At 40.5% G+C, this 22,413-nt stretch overlaps 1 protein-coding gene across 1 annotated transcript; it reads right to left on the bottom strand.

Annotated features, from left to right (window-relative positions):
* Nucleotides 1–9,699: 9,699 nt before the first annotated feature.
* On the bottom strand, nucleotides 9,700–17,586 carry LOC116045229 (low choriolytic enzyme-like). The gene is made up of 10 exons (XM_031292753.1): nucleotides 17,509–17,586; nucleotides 15,837–15,867; nucleotides 15,662–15,727; nucleotides 15,214–15,366; nucleotides 14,431–14,551; nucleotides 14,165–14,343; nucleotides 12,017–12,098; nucleotides 11,238–11,362; nucleotides 10,963–11,026; nucleotides 9,700–9,921 (listed from the first exon to the last, which is right to left on the bottom strand). The coding sequence occupies exons 1-9, from the start codon at nucleotides 17,569–17,571 to the stop codon at nucleotides 10,971–10,973; spliced, it is 876 nt and encodes a 291-aa protein (XP_031148613.1). The 5' UTR covers nucleotides 17,572–17,586; the 3' UTR covers nucleotides 9,700–9,921; nucleotides 10,963–10,970.
* Between the last annotated feature and the right edge of the window lie 4,827 nt (nucleotides 17,587–22,413).

Genomic DNA, 22,413 nt, shown 5'->3' with positions numbered 1-22,413 from the left:
ACTCAAAATGGCCACCACGCCACGCCCACACCGTCTGACGAAAAGTTTTTCTTTTAATAACCTTTCATCTTTAAGGTGTTGGGATGATTCAGACCAAGTTTGAAGTCCATCGGATGAAATCTCTAGGAGGAGTTCGTTAAAGTATAGCACCTTGACTTTAAGGCCTACTTCCTGTTGCCACTAGGGGGCGCTATGACTTTAAGTAAATATCGGCCTTTATTCATCCTCAGGGTTGGACTCTTATGAATCCTGAAAAGTTTCGAGCCAATCGGACACTATATACACCCACTTCCTGTTTCGGCGGCGAAACACACAAAATGGCCGCCCCGCCACAGCCACGCCCTATGACGAAAAGTTTTTCTTTTAACAACTTTTCATCTTTAATGTCTTAAGATGGCACAGACCGAATTTGAAGTTGATCGGATGAAATCTCTAGGAGGAGTTCGTTAAAGTACGACATGTGGAAATGGCCAAAATCGCACTAATTTCGAACTTTCAATTCGAAATGGCGGACTTCCTGTTGGGTTTAGGATATGGCTCCAATGACGTTTTGTGTGCGTCCTGACTTGATACACATGTGGACCAAATTTCGTGAGTCTGCAGGGGCTCAATTTTTTTAACTTTGTAGGGGGCGCTAGCGAGCCATTTTTGGGCGCCTATTCCCGAAACCCTTAAAATACGTACATTTTCACCAGACTTGATGCGACCGCCAAATTTGGTGAGTTTGTGAATATGTTAAGCCCCTCAAAAAGCCAATTCATTTGCCGGGAAAAAGAATAATAATAATTCCTTCAGTTTCAATAGGTAGTGTGAGTGCGATCAGCTCAATAGTTTGTGTCCTAGGTTAACATGCCATTGTGTACTCTGGCTTCATGCTGTGGGGATGGGAGACACATAGGCTTCTTAGAGAAGCTGTAGCTTAACAAGGCTAATGCTGGTTTTCAGCGCAACAGGTTCAGAGTTTAAATCCCGTACACACCACTCACCATCCTTCACTTAAACAATAGGCCTGTTTCTTGGGCATAATCAACGTGATGAGCGGGAATGTATGGCACTAATGCTGACAGAAGCCTTGTGTATTTGCCATTCTTATCCATCCACCGCTTTTTTTCTTTTTTTTGATGGATTTAAGAAGTGTGGAAGAGGGCAGAAATTCTCCTTTTGTCCTCAAAAACCCAAAACTCCGGGACGGCTCGTAGACAAGTCGAAAGCCATATGCACATTTTGTAAAGCCGAATTAAAATATCACCGAAGCACGTCAAGCTTGAGCTACCACCTACGGAGCTAAGCATAGTAGTGCAGTTAACGTGATGCTAGACCACCGGCCCTCGGGGGGCGGGGGAGAGATGAATGTTCGGAAATAAGAGGTTGCTGTGGACTGCCGTACAGGTTAGTTTGACCAGCGAGCAGCAGCGGTGGCCGGAGCGGGCAGCAGCGGTGGCAGCAGCGGTGGCCGGAGCGAGCAGCAGCAGCTCCCGGCCGGAGCGGGCGATCACGGGGGGACATCCTCAGCGGTGAACGCTGACACGGGCTGGAGTATAACCTAGCTAGGTGGAAAGCTAACGCTAGCCAGCCACCTGTTCCATCAATCCTGCTTGCAAGTGTCTGCTCATTAGACAAAAACTGGACTATATCCAACTTCAACGAAACTCCCAACGTGAGTTCAGAGACTGCTGTGTTTTTGTTGTTGTGGAAACAACAGTGTACCGGACTATCCAGCCTGTTTCTCTGTCGCCGGGTAAGAGTGGAGATGGGCTGTGTTAACACGGACTTGTGCAGAAATGAGCTGCTCATTAACCAGTGATCACTGAACGTCAGTGAGTAATCAACATTATTTATGAGTTACTAAACACTATATTGACTCTAGTAAGGATAGGGATTTTTAGTTTTTTAGTTAGGTACTTGGAGGAATTGTGCAATAATGACAGATTCACACATTTTTCTTTTGTTTACAGTAAATAAATAATTACAAATCTTAAAATCAAGTTCATAAAGTAACTTTCTTTGCATTCATTTGATTCCCAATCAAGATACACTGGTAAAAATTGCTTTTGATTGTTAATATGTACTTAAAAACTGTTCTGAAATGCAAAATAATAGAATTTTAATCATGTGATAAAATATGCGATTAATCGCGATTAACTATAGAACTTCAGGGATTAATCGTGATTAAAAAAATATATATCGTTTGACAGCCCTAATTCAAACAAAACGTCAAACAAAACTCTCTAACTGAAGCAAAAAAGTGTCATCTCAAAAATAAAACGTACAATGCCTACCATCTACTGGAAGACTTTGAACAGATTTTGAAGAGACTAAAGTCTGACACCATCTTTTAAATCCAAAGACAATCATCTCACATCTAACTTTAAAGACTGTCATAATATGTAAAGACTGGGGATCTTGCAGGGTCACACATTGCAAGATTACAACTAGATTCGTTTTGAAAACATTCACCAAGCTAGATAGCTACCGCTAGCGTTAGCTGGTAACTTAAGGTAAAGTTTGCTGATTATCTGTTCTGTCGTACATGCAGATGAATGGCAGCAGTACCCGGAGGTCTGCATTCATCCCGCTGGATGACGCGCTTCAGAAGGGTTGAAAATCTGCAACTTTGCCTCATTAGCGTTTAGCTTAGCGCGGTGCCATAGCAACAAAAAACAACACTGGCTCTAGCCGTTTGCTGCTTCCTGTTTGGTGCTGGAGGGAGCGCACCCATGGGTTGTTGACAATGTTCACATGATTTAACTTCACTACCAAGCGTTCAAACTTACGATAATATCAAACACGTTTGATTTTGTCGGAATGTCAAGACGGGAAAAAGACTAACTCGGACTGAGTTTTATGACCACCATACCCCAAGCGATTGAAACGATGGGAGCGCCCCGACTCTAGCAAGACTCTCAGGATTTCATTCCGATATTGGAAATTAGTCTGCGACAGTGGAATTGCTTGAATGGATTTTGATGTAAGGTCGGCATAACTTGCAAACAAATTATTTGTGTGATCGTAAACTATTGGCCTTTTACTCTTTAACTGTGAAATTAGATCTGTGCCAAAATATTCACACAAAACTTCAAACAAAAATCACTATCTGAAGCAAAAAAAGTGTCATCTCAAAAGTAAAAACGTGCAAACAAATTATTTGTGTGATCTTAAACTATTATTTTGCTTTTTGCTCTGCTTCTTTCTCACTAATAAGACTTTTGCTCTCTCTGTCAGCTTTGCAGCCACGCTCCCAGCTCTCTTGTTTGTGTAGCCAGGTAGTCTGAGCATTCATTTTAAGAGTAAAGTCATCTTACAGTGATGATATTTATTATTTTATTAAAATTGTATTATTATTAAACTACCCACATCTCATCAGACAGTTGTGACAGTTTTAGAATAATTACTCCCTCAGTTATTGTGGTCCATTGGCTCCCCCTAGTGTGGAATTGAGAGAGGGTAGTAATGTGGTGTCTGAAACAAACTCGACACACTTCTTTTTAGTTTCTAGGTTTCCAGCAGTGATAAATCTGTTAAGGTCAGGCTGCAGGCATCACACAGCTTTTCCGAACTAGCGTTCGTGGCCGTGTCCGTAGCGAACTTCTGATAGGGTGGGCCGACTGCTTGCTTTTTCGTGATTTGTCAAGATCCGAGGTAAATCACATAGTGCCCTCTGGGTAGTGTAGTTTATGTAAAGTCAGGGTCAGTGGCCCTCATTTATCAACCTAACGTAGAAACCAGCGCAGATATGAGCGCAGAAATCCTCTTACGACAGGCTTCACGTGTGATTCATGAAATGTTCGTGTCACACCAATCAGAGCGTAAGAATGGTCGTACATTGATAAATGCAGCAGCTGGAAACGATCGTAATTTAAATATCACGCCCCTATATATTCTGGGTTTTGAGGCCTCGCCCCTACAATTTACGACATGGCGAGACGTAATCCGGCTAAGAAGTGGCACTTTTCAGAGGTGGAGATTGAAACCCTGATATCTCAGTTTCATTTGCACTAACGTTTGTAGATTTGTCAGCCTGAAAACTGTTATTAAAGGCTGTAGAAAGAATGCGGAATGGAAAGAGATCACTGATGCAGTCAACAGTGTTGCCGTGGTAAATCGGACTCCAGCTGAAGTTTATTTAATTTATACATCCTTGACATATGTATGCTATAGTCCCCATAGTAATATACAGGCTTATATTGCAATCTCTTAGGCCTACATGGTTTACGTATATTTAAATAAACACACAGTAGCGGAGTTTATGCAGTGTCTTTTATTTTACTCGTGTTTTTTTCATGAGTCAGAACTGTGAGGGAGAGCGCGTGTCCTCCGCCCCCCATGCTGGACCCCCACCAATAATATCCTGTCTCCTTCGTATAGCCCCAGTTGGGGCTGTGCTGGACACTGCTCTCTGGGCATTGGGTCATCTGGCTCCAGAACCCCACAGGCTAAAACAATGTTGCAGAATTTTTCTGCCGTGTAGGGTCCCCCCCCCCGCTGATGCAAGACCATGAGCCATCTGCCCTTAATCAATCCGATGGGGCGCTCCACCGTGGCCCATGCGCGTATGTGTGCACTGTTGTACCGGCGAATAAAGGTCTTTTAAAAGAGCCAGATCTGCCATTGCTGATAAGTGATCAACTGATGACTTCTCCTTCTCCTGATAAACGTTTTATATGCTGCACCGCAAGTCCACACTGACTCGAAAACTTGCGTACACGAGTTCAGACCAGACGTGAGATTTTAGCGCAGCCTATGCTCACGTTCAAATTGATAAATCCCTTGCTTTGCGTAGGAATCGGCGTATGCCCGTCCTACGCCTGTTTTTGGTCGTACGCACGTTTCATAAATGAGGGCCAATCTCTCTGACACTGACGCTTTCTCTGTCAGTGGTAGAGTATCGGCTACATGCGAGAAGTAGCGGTACACAAGAAAAAATGCATGTACGCATAAGAGTAAAATGTAGAAGTGCCGTTACTGCTTACCGGTGAGTACCGGCCCACTTCGAGCACTGCTCTTGTGTAGTTGAAATGGTCTAACCACTTTGATTAAAGTAGAAAACTAGCAACGATAAACAAGGAGAGATTCTTGAAAGTGTGAAAGAGAAGTTATACAACGCTGTGGAGCTGCCGACCCCATCCAAACAGTGTGAATTGACTATTCCGGTGAGTTAGCTTAGCTGCTAGCTAACAGCAAATTAGCACTATCGGTGTTGTTAACCTTGAGAATTCTTGTTTGATTTGTGTTTTAAAACCAGTTGGAATTAGCTACTAACCTGATGAAGCTACAAAGGGTATGGTTAATATTGGAATTGTTGTCATTGTACATTTAGGAAAATGTTAACTTAACTGTTGATTAATTCAGCTACAGACACGTGTAATTTTCCGTCCTTTTGTTGTGACTGCTATGTTTTCTGTAAGCTAGTCAATTAAGATGGACAAATAAGATTGAGTTTAAGCTAACATGGTTAAGTGAAATGTGGTTAAAATGTGTAGTATGTAAGAGTATTTTGTATCCCGAGGAGAAACACAAGTGAACTGTTACTATGGATATACTGAGTGAAATTTCTGAACATTTTGTTCAGGCTGGTTTCTTTGTTGAGACTCTACTAGAGACAAAACTGTGCTGCTCAAGTCAGTGTCGTCATACTGCCTCCTGGGTTTCATCTTCATCATCACCAAATTCTTACCGCTCACTGGATCTTTGCCATCATCATCTCCACTCACAGGATTTTCCCATCATCTACTCCATTCTCTGAGGAGCCAGGATGGACAGTTTTACTTGCTAAGTGTGGTGGTAGGAACTTGAGTGCACTCAAACTAATGAAACAGGGTTGAACAAACAAAGACTGATTTAGTATTACCCAGGTTATCTCTACGAAAACCTGTTTCATTCTGAGATCTCAGTTTTGGTTAATTTGGTTTTATATTTTTTATTTTCTTTGTCGGGTTTTTGATATTAAAGTTGTGGTTTGAGTACATTGGGTTTGAACTTAATTGGCCTATCTAAATTTGATTACCATACTGAATCATTTAGTTTAGCCATGCTAGACTTCTGGTAAAAGATTATTTTGCATAATGTCAAATTGAAAGTAGTAGCCTACTGGTTGTTGGTGCAATTTTTTTCATGCCCAAGGTACGAGATAAATGATTTCTGTGAGCAAAATGGAAAGCGCAGTGCTGTAAATTAAAATGCATATGCAAGCTTATTGTTCTGAGAGGAAAGGCAGGAAAAAGAACCAATAATACACTACTGTTAAATGCAAAGTTACTCTGTTGTTGGTGTGAGTTATTAAGGGAAAGTTTAAGAAATTCTATTGTGTACTTCACTGCTTCAACATATGCCAGTCTCCTCTTAGAACCTAGACACTTAGATCTACCTGCTAAAACTTAGCCACAAACACGCTAAGTAGGGTTACATTTGCATTTCTGACACAAACCTGGGCGCATGGGAAGGACTTTCAGGGGTGCGTCCCCATTGGCTAATGAGTTTTTGACTGCTTTACAATGACAGCTCAGTGCCTGACCGAACTGTTCAGGGCAGCTAGCAAGAGTTTAAGAGATAAAAATATTCTGGACAAATGTTATGGGAATAATAAGAATGTGTACACAGCCAAGGTTAAACCGCCTTTAGGGTCTTCTGATCACAATGCTGTCCACTTAATTCCCATGTATAAGTCCCTGCTTAAAAGCAGCAAACTACATATATATATATATATATATATATATTAGGGCTGTCAAAATTAATTAATCTGAGAAAAAACGCGTTAAAAAAAATAACGCAGATTAATCTATTCCATATTGACGTTTGACCCGGAGCCGTTCTAGCCACCATTGGACTGTAAAATGAAGGAGGGAGACGAGAATGTGCTGCCTGGATCATTAATTGGAACATTTACTTGTAAAAATCTTCTTCCTGCCAAAACCTGGCTACCGAAATCTGGTGCCACTGATATGTCTGCGCTTCTCTCTGATGCTCTGAAACAGACGATACAGGCAACACAAACACCGCTGCATGGGACGCTAGTTAACACTATACTCGACAGCAGCTAACATTAGCCTACCGCTAGCTAGTAGCTGGATTAAACACAGTTAAAATGCTGACAGCTAACGCTAAATGGTGTAAAGTTTGACTGTGTTTTACTGTAGAGGATTCAACACCGGTATGTAACAATCTGCAGCTGCCGTCAACACAGACGGTGCGTTCAATGAAACTGGTAAACTACAGCGTCGTGGTGCATTTGAAGTTATTGTAAATGTCCATTTCCCATCTGGTGGTTGTTTTTGTCGTTCAACAGCAATTTACTAGTGAAATAAGTTATTGTTATTGTTATACATTATTATTAAATCATTTAATTTTGACCATATGGCCTTAGCAATAAACAAGCCGTTCTTTAATGTCACCGACTGTTGTTTAGTACCCTTTTTTTTTTCTTTTCTTTTTTTACTTTCTTAAAAAGTATCGGTTCCGGCACCGTTAATTATGTATGCGATTAATTTCGATTAATTAATCACAGAGTATGTAATTAATTAGATTACATTTTTTAATCAATTGACAGCCCTAATATATATATATAGGGATAATGATGGTATTGAAACTTTAAAAGGCTGCTTCTCTTTTACCAACTGGGAACTCTTTCATAGCTGGGAGTTAGAAGAGGCCACAAATACTATCACTGATTACATTAACTTTTGTAAAGATAATGTGTTACCCAAAAAAATGAATCACTAGGTACCCAAATAAATAAATCTAATAGCCAGAGGTCGCACACCACTTTTTTTCAGCGACGCACGATAAAGCGGAAACAGGAAGCCTGAATGAGCTCGAGGGTAACCGAATGCCAGGACTCTCAGAGCGACTGCAGGTCTCTCTTGTAAACTTACTGGGTTAAGATGAGTTCTTTTATGGTGAATGAAAGGCTTGATCCGACGAAGGAGGTCATCGAATCAAATCAAAGCGTTGACCAGTTCTACCGTTGTTTACCTTTTTCTTCTTCTTCTAGTCCGTAGAAATAGCAAAGTCGGTAGCCTTTCCTCATTAGCGCCACGTCTGTTCAGGAGAAGACTGCAACTAGTGTCGCGACCACCATGCACGAGTATAAACAGTTACGGTGCTCTCATAACGTCACATTTGCGTGCGCAAGCTCGGCTGAGGCTACTGAAAAAAGGCCCTTAATAGACACCCATTTGTCCGGCGTCCCTGCCCATGAAACCGCAGGAAACATATTGAAACATAGAACATAGTTAACCGATTAAAGTTTTTATTAAATGCTGAAGCTCTTACTACCAGCCAGCACATCGTATGAGTAAACTATTTTGTTTTATTTTTTATTTTTATTTCATTTTTGTATACATTTATATTTCTGGAATTTTGATGAGAGGCACCGCCCTCTATTGACAAGCCACCACTGCGTAAGACACACAAGGAACGAACAAACTCTTGCTAACTTAAGGAAGCAATTTCATAATGCGCTAATTTAGAAATAAACATGCATATCATTGGTTAATGTCTGGTAGTCTCTCATGGCTAGACCTATCTCCAAAGCGCTGCGGAGTAAGGTCTGGCCCCTCCACACATGAATTCCTGGATAGGAGAAAAAACACTCTGGGTTGTTTGCATTCCTTTAAACCAATCACCATTGTGTACGAACACATGGAAATAAGGAAGAAACAAAAGTCACTGTTGTTTTTGTTTTGTTCTTATTATTTGCTCATTTTCTGTGGACTGTATTCATTTATCACAGCTTTGCTAAAAAGTGTGATGAGTGTTTAGGTACAGCACATGAAATGTTTCGTTGACCTCAGCTGTTTTTGTAATTTATAAATGGAACCATATTTATGTGCTGTGATTACAAAGGTGAAGCTGGAGCATGACACCTTACACATGCAGAGGTGGACAAAATAAAAGGAACACATATACAGTGTAATGAAATGCACCCTTTGTAATTTTATCCAAAAACACATGGACAAAATAAGAGCAACACCTGTGCAGTGTAATAAAATTTGTCCGATAAGACAATATCACACAGGACAAAATAAAAGGAACACCAGTTTTTCTCCAAAAAGACATGGACAAAAAAATAAAAAAAATAAAACCTGTGCAGTGTACTGAAATGCAGCCTCTGACGTTTTGTCCAAAAAGACGTGGACAAAATAAAAGGAACACCCATGCAGTGTAATCAAATGAAATGCACGCTCTGAGATTTTATCAAAAAAGACATGGACAAAATTAAAGGAACACTTTACAATCTAAGAAAGTCTGTTACTAAATGATTACAAATAGCCATAATGTGGAATGAAGTCCTTTTTTCACAAATCCAATATTTTATAAAGGTATTGTATGGGATGGTACAATATTTTACAGAGTTGTATGTTATCTTTTCAGAATTAAAAAGTGACTTATTGGCACACAGGTGTGTGTGAGACTGTACGTCTGGTGTTCCGAGTAAAGAAAAAAGCCTTAACTACAGTACAGTATGTGCTACGTTTGATCACCTGTGTGTTTGTCTAGCAGCGTCATGGGCTCTGTTCATGAAGGCCATCAATGTGAGAATGACAGAAAATATGAATATTGCTGATAACCTGCGTGGCTTTTCACTGAGTTCTGCTTCTAGATGAATGTTGACCTTGTTTCTGGCTTAAATCTTTTCTTATGGTGAGTGCTGGTACAACACTTCTATCTTCTCAGGTCACAATAAAACAAACAGACACAGGCTGAGGTTATGATGCGAATAAGCATGTTTTATTTATTAGTAGTAATCAAGCTCAAAGCGGATATTTGCGTTATTTGTGATGATGTCATTGGACACTTCATTTCTCATTAGGACAGCATGCAAGCTAATTTGATCAAATTCTGAATAAAAGCACATTTGTTAAGCAGAAGATGCATTTCTGGTTTTGCTTGTAAAATCAGTTTGCCTCATTTGCTCTGGATTTCCTGTTGGAAAAAAAGAGGGAATTTGTTCAAAAATCAACATGGCATCATGACTTTGCATAAACATACACGCCACTTTCCTGAAGCCAAATGGCGTGTTATCTGTACGCATTTTGAGCTATCCGCGTGTATGTCTACGCTGTATACAGCGAATGTAAACATACATACCACGTCGCGTCACCACGTGTCCTCGCGAGAACGTGCCGTGCTATCGCGAGAATAACGTCACACGCGTGTGTGAAAAAACCTCCGGCGCAAAATTAACCTAGGGGTTAATAACATATGTTAAGCGAGTCGACCGTTCTCTGGGATATGTTTTCATGCTAATCGAATGTGTCTCTCACTTGAAACAAGCTACCGCAAATTGTTGGTGATTAGCTGCTAACGCTAGCTTTCGGGGCACAGGGTAAATCACCATTTCTATACCACTAACAAGGCTCAAAATAGCACCACATTTTAACGGTAGCATAATGAGGGTCCCTACATGTAAACCGAAGCATTGAGAACTTTGTAAGTGTACAAACAGGTTATTAAAAAGATTATAAAGACAGTGGCGTTCATGTTTACATGCGGGCGCCATCTTGGAAATCAGTTATGAGCAGTCGAACGACGAACACTGTGCAACCAGTAACCAGTAACATAGCTCAAACACTGCGTTCGTGATTCGACTGGTCATAACTGTTTTCCAAGATATATAATAAAAATACACTGTATATCATAGGTTAATGTCTGAATAACAGGAAACATGCATGCACATAAAGGTGCATGCATGTTTCCTGTCTGTATCTGTCCTATAAGGGCAAAATGCCAGAGAAACAACAAAATGCATTATAAATGGAATGAATCATAAAGAAAAGCTACGAAACACGAAAAGAGAGGAAAACTTCCATCTGAAGACAGAATTCACAGCTAGGTTAACTAAATAGTATTATTATTATTATTATTATTATTATTATTATTATTATTATTATTATTATTATACTTAAGTTAGATCACATTGACACAATAGCAAGTTCGAAAAAAATATCGAAACACACAACTTACTTTCATTTCTAGAGGAAATGCTTTCTTTGCCCAGGTTTCAGGTGACGTCTGGAAGCAATCGAATCTGGCATGAATTCAGAAAGAAAGCTAAATCTGTAAAACCTGCTTGATTTCTTCATGGTACTGCTACAATGCACATGAATTTTAACAGTAGAAAGACTGCATGAGAGAGTACTGTTGGTAGGGGGTAGCCAGGTAGAAACAAGGATTCAGAAACAAGTAGGAAGTTATTTAGTTAGGAAGATGGTAGGCTACATGGGTAAAAAGGTACGTACTGCATTCATACAGGCGGTTCACACGAAGGATGTCAGTAGGACTCATCCGGGTGGCTCTGCCAATGTCTACATTGTTGTCCGGGATAGGAACGATGGTTGGCTGCCTGTTTCTAGAGAAGGCAAACCTGTGGTGCAAATACACAGTAGTGATGAGAGGTTTAAACTATATTGTTGAATGACAACGGAAAGCTGATGTATGGATCCATACTGGGCATGAAGAGATTGTAAGTGATTTAGGGACAAAATCCACAGTGCTTGTTCTTTGTAAAAATGCATTCTTCAACAGTCTGAGTTATAGACAAATCAATGGAGTATATTCCAAAGTTATAGTCCTTTTAGTAGAAAATTCCCCCTTTATGTTTTCATAGACAGTGTTTCTTTGAGACTGACTTCCCCCAGAAAAATGTTCAAGAAGCAATTACGACCCATATTTACATTTATAGTGTTATCGACCTCCAGTGGCTGTAGTAGTTATAACGACAGCAAAGCAGGAAGTGAGGTGACAAAGTATAAGTGCCACACTTCCATGTAAGAGCGTAAATCGGGGTCGTGGGTCAAACAAACACAGTACTTTCACCCAGGAGACTGGGGTCCATGTCCATTAGGAGACAATCTCTTCACGGCCAGTATGAAGAGTGTCTAAAGTGTCCAGTAACTTGTTCAACGTACATATGGGCATGTGAGTATTGTTTCAAGAAATACTTGAAAATGGGAAATCCTCCATTAAAAATGAATAGTTATGTTATATGTTTTAATTAAGTTCAGTGAGTGAATTTTACCTGTCATATTGCATGACAGAGCCGTAGTCATAGGGAGTGCCAAGGTTCCTTGTTTGGACCTTGGTGAATTGGGACTCCAATCCTGCAGGCGATCACACAGCTTAATCAAATGTTTTGTAACAGCTTGTCAATCAAAATGGCTGAAAAGTGCAATAAGTAAAGGGGTTAACTTAACAGTTATATCTGCAGTAAACTACATGTCACGTTTTCTGTACACATGGCTGCTCATTCTAGAGGTCTTGATAACTACATTATTGACATCCCTTGCTACTGAATAGCTGCAACAATGATATGACACTTAACATTTTTCACTTAGGCACTCCTTTTTAACATTGTGTGGAAGTCTAAGGAGTGGCAGATCAAGGTGGTGGTTCCCCTGGTCAAAAAGGGAGATCAGAGTGTGTGCCAATTTCAGGGGTATGACACTTCTCAGCCTCCCTGGTAAAGGCTAATCCAAAGTGCTAGAAAGGAGGGTTTGGCCGAGAGTCAAACCTCAGATTAAAGAGAAACAATGCAGATTTCGTCCTGGTCGTGGATCAACGGACCAGCTTTTCACTCTCACAAGGATCCTGGAGAGTATTCCCATTAGGTTTACATGTGTTTTGTGGATCTGGAGAAGGCATATGACCGGATCCTCCAGGAGATACTGCGGGAAGGTGCTGCAGGAGTATGGGGATAAGCACCTTCTTAGGGCTATCCAATCCCTGCACGTCCAAAGCGATAACTGTGTTGGCCTCCGCCAGGGCTGCGCTTTGACACCAATCCTGTTTGTGATATTCATGGACAGGATATTGAGGCATAGTTGTGGTGGGGAGGGGTTCCGGTTCGATAAGCTGGGGATCTCATCGCTGTTTTTTGCAGATTATGTGGTCCTGATGGCATCATCGGTCTGGGACCTTCAGCACTCACTGGATCTGAAGCAGCTGGGATGAGGATTGGCACCTCTACATCTGAGGCCATGGTTCTCAGCAGGAAACCGATGGAGTGCCTACTCCGGGTAGGAAATGAGTCTTTACCCCAAGTGAAGAAGTTCAAGTACCTCTGGGTCTTATTCGCTTGTGAGGGGACAATGGAGTGGGGGATTAGCTGGAGAATCGGAGCAGCAGAGTCAGCATTGCATTTGCTTTATCGCACAGTTGCGATGAGAAGAGAGCTGAGCCAGAAGGCAAAGTTTTCAATCTACTGGTCAATTTTCGTTCCTACCCTCACCTATGGCAGTGTTCCCTATATATATGTACTACTTGGGTGCCCCGCCCAGGTAGATTAATCCGAATTAAATCTTTTCCACAATCAATGTATTTTTTACAGCGCACCCAGATCAGCGGCATCCAGCCCCTCCCCCTCATAAAGTTGTTAATATAGGCCTATATAACATTTAAACACCACATAATCAGGTATTTTATCTGCCGGACCATAACATTTATTTAACAAACAAACCAGATTTGATTGACAAAGCACAGCAAAGGCTGCACTTGATCTGAATCGATCTGTATCATCTTCTAGTCTTCTAGTTTGTTTAATATGTAAATTGTTAAAATTATCTGTTAATGTTATTCAGTATTTTTTTTTTTCAACAAATAGTTCATAAACCTTCGTTTGACTAGCTTATTTCTGAACCCAGCCATCACGCACTGTCACATCCTACGGCACCTACCACCACAAGTAAACTCTCAACCTGTGGGACTATGGTCATGAAGGCTTGGTCATGACCAAAAGAACCAGATCTCAGGTACAAGCAGCAGAAATGGGGGTTTTCCAGAAGGTGGCTGGCGTCTCCCTTAGAGATAGGATGAGAAGCTCATCTGTTAGGAACTTGGAGTAGAGCCGCTGCTCCTTTGCGTGGAATGGAGCCAGTTAAGTTGGTTTTGGTAAGGTAATCAGGTAATCAATCTGGTAAGGATGCCCCCTGGCATGTCCAGCTGGGAGAAGTCATCGGGGAAGACCCAGGACTAGCTGCCGTCCCCGCGACCCGATTCTGGATAAGCGGATGACGATGGATAGATGGATTTTTCACTTAAAAGTTTAGAGTAATAAAGGCCAGTTGTATTAATTGTAAGACCATAGTTGGTTGTTGTATCTTTTCCTCAAAGCATTTCTAAAGCTTCATCTAAATTTATATTTGACATAAAAGTCTGTAACTCGACCCACCACGCTTGACGTTCTGCAACAGAATGCGAACATGCTGGTCCCTGTCAGACCGGTTCTGTTCATGGTGGAAGCCCAGGGCGTGGAGCAGCTCATGTTGGATGACCTCCAGGAAAACACAGCCCCGGCGCATCAAAGACAATACCTGGCCTCTACCACGACGCCCAATATATGAGAAACACCTGAAAGATAGAAGTAAACCAAACCTTTGACTGGCTAAGAGTGTATTTGTGCAGGCATATGTGATATGTACATTGTGTGGGCCATACCCTTCGCGTGACTGGATGTCCACAAAGTCCCTCTGTCCATTAGCCAGGGGGGTGAAGCGGATGCAAGTGGACTGAGCAAATGAACGCAGGCTTTGGACGATGGTTTCTCTCTCTCTTGTGGCTTGACATTAAAAGAACAACATTATCAGTTTAATGGGTTTTATTGCTGTCATCTTCTAATTCACTCTGCCTTCATATTAAAAGGGGACGTTTAGCACTTTTACTATACAAGTAGACTACTATACTACTACTTTTACTACTACCCCTACTACTATTCTGGTACCATAACTACCACTACAACTACTACTGCTGCTACTATTGCAATACTAGTGCTGTTGCTCTTACTACTACTGTACAAATCTACTACTTAGGCCTGCAACTTACAATTATTTTCATTGTTGATTAATCTGTTGATTATTTTCTCAATTAATAGATTGGTCTATAAAATCTCAGAAAATGGTGAAAAATGTGGATCAGTGTTTCCCAAAGCCCAAGATGATGTCCTCAAATGTCTTGTTTTGTGCATATTTCAAATATATTTAGTTTACTAGTTTAGGACAGAAAAAACTAGAAAATATTCACAGTTAACAAGCTGAAATCAGAGAATTTTTACTTTTTTAATCTACTACTACACTGCTGCTACTACTACTATCATTAGATTTAAAACTGCTGTTGCTACTACTATTACCTTAACTGCTGCTACTTCTACTATTCTGCTTCTACTAGGCTATTATTTACTGCTGAATACAGAAGCAAAGTAAAAGCCAAGCCTTCAGTACTCACAGTACTGGTTGGAGATGCGGTAGGGTACGTAGACGTTGCCGTCGGTGGCTTTAGGCCACAGGCAGCCTCGTGCTGTGCAGGGATCAGCGTTCTGTAGATCTGTTGGCACTGCTATGTCTCCAAATAACACCAGAGGGTCATCAAGGTTCTTTCCTGCAAAATCACATGACAAGATTGAGTAAATGTTTTCATCTATTCTTATTGAACTGCATTTCAAATTTTTTTTATTTAACTGCTGTGTTAAAAGCCCGTCAAATCTGGGTCTGATATAAGCTCTTCTTCCACAATGCAGTATCTCTGCTGTATACTTTCAGGTATGTACTGTAACACCAGCATTATTTATTATTTCTATAAGTAAGGTTAGATAAATATTACTGTACATATGCTGCTTGAGTGATAATGTTACCAAAGGGAATGAATAAAGCAGTTGCAGTGGAGACGAACGTACCAAGATTAACATTGGCCTTCTCCAAGAGCGTGGACACACTGAAATTGTCATCTTCAATGGTGTTGTCTGTGGAGTAGAAATCTGTTCATCAGTGTATCAGTTACACAATTTAATTTTTTTTTACAAATTTATATTTTTACAGAATTTTACTGTCTGAAAAGTAACCATGTCTTACTGGAGTTCTCCTCACGCTTTTCAAAGGAAGCCTGTAATAAGACACAAAGTAATCGTTGGTTAAATACAGTTGAATCGATACAGAGCCACTGAATGTAAGATGTGAAAATTGGCTTCTAAGTTCAGAAAGAGTTTAGTTCAGTCAGTGATTTGACTTTTAATTCAAGACTACTGTAGTTGGTCTTATAACAATAGCATGTAGGCAGAAATAAAAATCATCAGCGGCGCCTCTACTTCCTCCGCAAACTGAACAGAGTGAGAGCCCCCCACCCATCATGTGTTCCTTCTACAGGGGCACCATTGAGAGCATCCTGTCCAGCATCCTACGCTGCCTCCAATCGTAAGACCCTGCAACGCATAGTGAAGGCTGCTGGGCGGGTCATTGGTGTCACACTCCCCTCACTCCTGGGCATTTACCAAACCCGCCTCACCCGCAAAGCAACCAGCATTGTGGGTGACCTCAGCCACCCCCCAAACAGCCTCTTCAGCCTCCTGCCATCTGGGAGAAGGTACCGGAGCATCCGAGCCTGTTCCACCAGACTGGCAAACAGCTTCATTCCCCAGACAGTCAGGAAGCTCAACACCCTCCCCTCTCTCCCTCCCCCTCCCCTTTGCCCCCAAGAACTCTGGACTCTGAACCCTCCCCCATCCCACCCCATCAGGATCAGCACCAGCCACTTTATAGTAAAGACATTAAGGAACTCTTCCTTTTATATTGCACATTTCACAATCTTTATCTTAAGTGTTTTTGTACTATTTGATTTTGTCTTACATTTGCACTATTCAGAATGTATTACTGAATTGTACATATTATCTTTTTAATTGTATATAAAACTTATCTTTCTTTATCTTATTTGTATATATTTCTTATCTTTTTTTATATTATACTTGTCGTACGTGTCCTTATTGCCCCGTGGGTCAGAGAGAAACGTATTTTCAATTGCTCTGTATGTCTGGCACATATTGCAGAATTGACAATAAAGTTGACTTGACTTGCACTTTGAAAACTAGCATTTTTTTCTTCAAAATTGCAATGTACATCTTTCGAGGCAGAGAAAGCTAATTTCTTGCAATCACGCACTGTATTAGAATGCAATGCAATCCTCAAACTACAAAGTATAAAAAGAAAGACAGAATCTCATTTTAACTTTCGCAATTTTACGGAAGCCCTGAAAGGCTTATCTCCTATGTAGAAGATGTTATCACTACGGAAGAGTTCTGAGTTTAAAGTCATAATTCTGAGTTTTAAGTCAGAATAGAATTCTGACTATCACTCAGAATTATGAGATTAAACTCAGAACTCGAATAATTTTTTTCCATGAGGCCCTAATCTTCTTCCGTATCTCTTATTTACGAGAGATAATCTTAAAGTTGATCTTTGCCTTAAAGGGCTTCCACACAATTTACCAAATTATCTTTGTTTACAAACAGTTTCCATATAAATGACCATACAATTAAATACAAAAAGTTCCCTGATACTGTACATTGAGCAGTCAGACTATACTGCAGATCCTTGTATATTATTGAAGAAAAATTTTATTATGCAATGTAAAATTTCAGAATGTATTACATTTCATTTCAAATTGTGTCAAAAAATTGTTGTATTCATCTCATTATTGAGAAACTAAGTGTTTGTCTGTCCATATGCATGCAAAGTGTCTGATGAGGTTTACCTGTATAGTAAAACTGTGGACAGAGAAGACGAGGACACTGAGCACAGCTGCCTGGAGCATCATGGTTATAGGACAGCAGCAGCAGACTCAGAAAGAACCCGGGAAAACAGAAGTGTTCCCACTTATATGGGTGTGAAAGCCAACTAACTTTCATCCTAATATGGCATACTGCTCACCAAAGACATGTTGACAAATTCTGATCAACTGAAAGTGGCAGTTATTGCTAAAAGGGACAGTAGTTTGTGTAAGATGTGGGCTTTGTTTCCAGCTCTCTGTCCCCAGACAGGAACACATTTAGCAGTCAATGATATAAAAAAAGGTCAAATTGATCAGTTTACTGACAAAAACGTGTATCTCTTTTTAGACTCCAACATGAAAAACAAATCCTAAATCATTAGTCCCAAGGTATAAACGGCAGAAAGGCATGTTTTATTTATTTTTTAGTAAAGGTTTTAAATCCCAGACCTAAAGCTGAAAAACTAAAACCCGTTCACAGTTTCTCAAAAATTTCGCCAGACATATACTGTATATTTTCGGGATCTTCTCATGAACCATTTGTACATATATCTTCGAAAACTAAAGTATTGCAATTTGTATGTATTCCTTGTATTTATTGCTGTATGAACCACAGTAACAGATGCTGTCTTATACAGCCACTCTGGTTGACTTGTAAAACACAGGGCTTCCAAGCAGGGGAACAGAGTTCATGTCCTGGGGAGAACACTAAACTTTCACTACTTAAGGGCAGGGCTGTAGCCAAGTCCGCCTTTGTCGAGTCCAAGACAAATCCAAGACCAGGACTAGTCGAGACAGAGTCAAGACCAAGTCCAAAGAGGTTCAAGTCCAAGTCAAGACTGAGTCCAAAAAAGTCCAAGTCAAGGCTAAGACCGAATGAGACAGTCAGGATCGTAGAAAGAAAGGGTCAAATTAGGCCATATTATTTACTTAAAATATAAAATGGAAATGTTCCCCTTATTACTTGTCCTGAAGAATCCATAGTACAAAGAGCTCGCTGACATTGTGTCTGTGGCCAATATGAAGATGACTGATACCTGAGGCATATGATGCAGCCAGGCGTAAACCATGAGACCAATCTCAATGTCTGTTCTAGATGGATTTTTAATTAAACTAATACCTGTTTTGTGAAGTTACTTTACAATTAAAGCATATAGTGCTGGACTCAGTCGAGACCAACTAGAATATTTGGCGAGTCCAATGGCCAAGTCCGAGACAAGTCCGAGTCCAAATACCAACCATACCTCAAGTTTTGGATTTGAAAATAAGGGAAATTTTCCGGCACCCACCCCGAGCAGGCCCACCACCCCAACCAAGCTCCAGTATCCTTTACATTTTAAGACAGGTGTACAAGAAAGCTAAAATCACCACTTGATGCAGAATGCTGAAAACATTTACAATTTATAACATTGCTTGTCTTTACATTTACATTTTATTTTCATTCCACACATTCTTTTCATTTCATATTGTTTTTCTTTTACAGTTTTCATATTGCTTTTCTTTTACAGTTTTTCTTTTCATTTCATATTGCTTTTCTTTTACAGTTTTTCTTTTCATTTCACATAACTTTTCTTTACTCTTTTAGTGAGTTATTGTACAAATTTGTTGCAGACTTTGCATTCTTTAAGACTGTTTTGGAAGGAGTGTATTTGTGGGCTGGGACAGAGTGGTTAATTTTACATGAGAGTAGAGCGCAAACAGTTCTGTTGTCTAACGTCATCCTATTCTCTGTAACAATCTTTCGTACCATGTTAAACACCCTTTCTGAACTCATCATCTGACCTCACACACTAACCTCGCGACAACTGCCACCTACAGTACCTGTAGTAGGCTACTGCAGGTGGCAGTTATCGCGAGGCTAGTGACAGATTCAGATTGGGAATGTTTTGTTTTTTTTTACTCCGCCCAGGCCCGGGGTATTATTATTTTTTAATAACGCAGGTTAAAATACGGGAGATTTACGGGAAAATACTAATACGGGAGGACGGCGGGAAAGAAGAGTAAAATACGGGATTTTACCGGCCAAAACGGGATACTTGATGGGTATGATACCAACGAGTCCAAGACGAGTCTGAGACAACAGAAAAGCATCTCCAGTCTGGACTCAGGTCCGAGTCCAGACTCAAGCACTACAGCCCTGCTTAAGGGGACTGGTGTTTTCATCCAAACTACAATTTTATTTCTGATCTTTACTAGTCGTTTTGGTTCCTAAACTTAACTGCATAATGTTGCCGCATGACGGTCACCTTTTGTCAGCTAAACTGGTAACACTTTATAATGATACATGAACTCACGCATGACTTAATGCATGAAAAAACATGAATTCATTCATGTAGTACTTCATGAACTATCATTAGTGTACAAGGATTAATAGTATCTTCTGCGTGACTTAATGCAGGACCAATACATTAATTAAAGGTGCACTATGAGTTCCTGCATGGTTTCAGCGCGATTTCATTTTTGTCTCACATCGTAGGCATCTCTCCTTGATCCGCTAGCTGCCTGCCCCTGAATACACTGTGAAAAAGTCCGATCTCGGGAGACAACACAGCTGTCGTAAACGTCAAACAAACACTGGGGGCACAGGCTGTGCACCAAAACACAACAAACCACGTTCCAGCCAATCACCGACAAGATGGTTGGGGGAGGGGGTGGGGGTTAGTGTGTATAATGGGGGGGGGCATGAACACTAACGCCCACCCCCTCCCCCAACCATCCTGTCGGTGATTGGCTGGAATGTGATTATTGATGATGTTCATGTCTTTTTCATTGTTATTGTCATTGTTAAGAATTAAAGTAGTGGATTGGCAAAATGATACTAAGGTCACTACATTTACACAAAATACAATTTACTGCAGATGCATTTTTGTAGTTACTTTATTCACAACAATATAAGGCACTTAAACAGTAATGCCTGAGAACAATGCTCACCCAAGTAAGATATTTATGAATTTTACTTTTTGCTAACCTTTTGTCTGACTACCTGAAAATTTCGTCACAATTTGTTTTTCATTTGAGAGGTCACAAAGATGATTGCTGCTTATGCCACCATTAATCATATGTTATTTATCAATGTTAAAGATGAACCAGGTCAGATCTTTATTTGAAGGACCACGCATGATGAACAGCAGCTAGGCTTTCAGGGTCATCAGGTCTCAGAGAATGGTATATCTGTGTGTCGGTTATGGTTAGCATTATTGTACCTCAGCAAAGCTAACATTAGGGTTCGCTGAGAGAAGCTCAGTCTCTTCGGACTTGGCTTGGGAAACGGAGGGTTGTGGTTCGAGTCCCTGTATGGACCAAGTATGGGTTGTTGACTGGCAGTGTCTGGAGAGGTGCCAGTTTACCTCCTGGGCACTGCTGAGGTTCCTTTGAGCATGCCGTGCATGCCACCGTACCATGGCTGACCCTGCGCATGTCTGTTTTGTGTCTTGTGTAAGATACATTACATGAGATACATTTCAACTGCCAACTACATGTAAGTAAGTAAAAGTAAAATGTGTGCTGAGACATTTTCACGAATCTTCAGAGACGTGTAATTACAGCATAAGGAAATCTTTTATTCATGGTTAGAAATTACTGATACTGTAGGGATCAGTTATAGGTTATTGAGGAAATCTACTTTTGGGTTGCCAGGAGGCTAAGGCCTCTAACTGATCTTTACACAACCCATCTGTGTGGTTAAAATCAGAGGTGCAGAGTTGTGAAAGCCTTTTTGTGTTCATATGACTTCTTCAAATTGTGGGCACAGTTGCAATATGTGTGCTTTACACACAGTCTTGCAAAAAACAGGAACAATGACTATTTGAAATGAAGCCTAAATTAAAAAAAGACAAACATTGTCTGAGACTACCTTAATGACAACATTACATTTACTTGAGTACTGTGCTTAAGTACAATTTTAAGGGATTTGTACTTACTTATTTTCATTTTTGGAACATTATACTTCTACTCCACTAAGATGGCGCCGGTACAGTCTTTCTAAACTATCTTTTTAATAAACTGTCTAAACACTTACAAAGTTCTCAATGCTTCGGTTTACATGTAGGGACCCTCATTATGCTACCGTGGAAGTGTGATGCTATTTTGAGCCTTGTTAGTGTTATAAAATAGCGATTTCTTTTTACTTTACCATGCCCCGACGAATAGCGTTATAAGCTAATTAGCGGTTTGCAATAAAACTGGTCACATTCGATTAGCATGAAAACAAATCCCAGAGAACGGTCGACTCGGTACACATGTGTTATTAACCCCTAGGTTCATTTTGCGCCGGATTTCTCCTTTAATGGGACTCTATCTGAATCTAAAACTCTGAGTACAGGAGCCCCCCAGGGCCGTGTAAGTTCACCTGTCTGTTTCACTTTCTACACAGATGAGTGTAGAAGTTTTTATCCAAATAATCATGTCATTAAATTCTCAGATGACACTGCAATTTCATCTCTGTTGAAAAAAAACTGCGACCCGTCTGATTACTATGGAAATTCAAAAGTTTGTGAATTGGTGCGATGATAACCACCTTGTCGTAAACGTTTCGGAGACTGAAGAGATGGTGTTTGACCCTCAGGGAGTCGGTAACCACAGGCCTGTGGTCATCTACAACCAAACCATCACTCATGCCCACTCATATAAATATATTGGTGTTTATAATGACAAGTCAGTACCCTGGAGCACACATGTCGATAGCCTCTGTTTTTGATGTATTGGGATCTCCATTAGTTGGGGCCATAGCCACAGCTATTCTTCCTGGAGTCCACCCAAGACTTGTGCAGCTATACATCGGCGTGCATAATTACTTTAAAAACAACCACCAAACAAAACAACATTCAATACATCACAGAAAGAAAAACAACCAAAATAATAACAAGACATAACAACATTCAACTCAACACA

Source organism: Sander lucioperca, chromosome 3, assembly GCF_008315115.2.
Source record: "Sander lucioperca isolate FBNREF2018 chromosome 3, SLUC_FBN_1.2, whole genome shotgun sequence".
Lineage (NCBI taxonomy): Eukaryota > Metazoa > Chordata > Actinopteri > Perciformes > Percidae > Sander > Sander lucioperca.
Note: the sequence above shows the minus strand (reverse complement) of the source record. Positions and strands in the feature narration are given on the sequence as shown.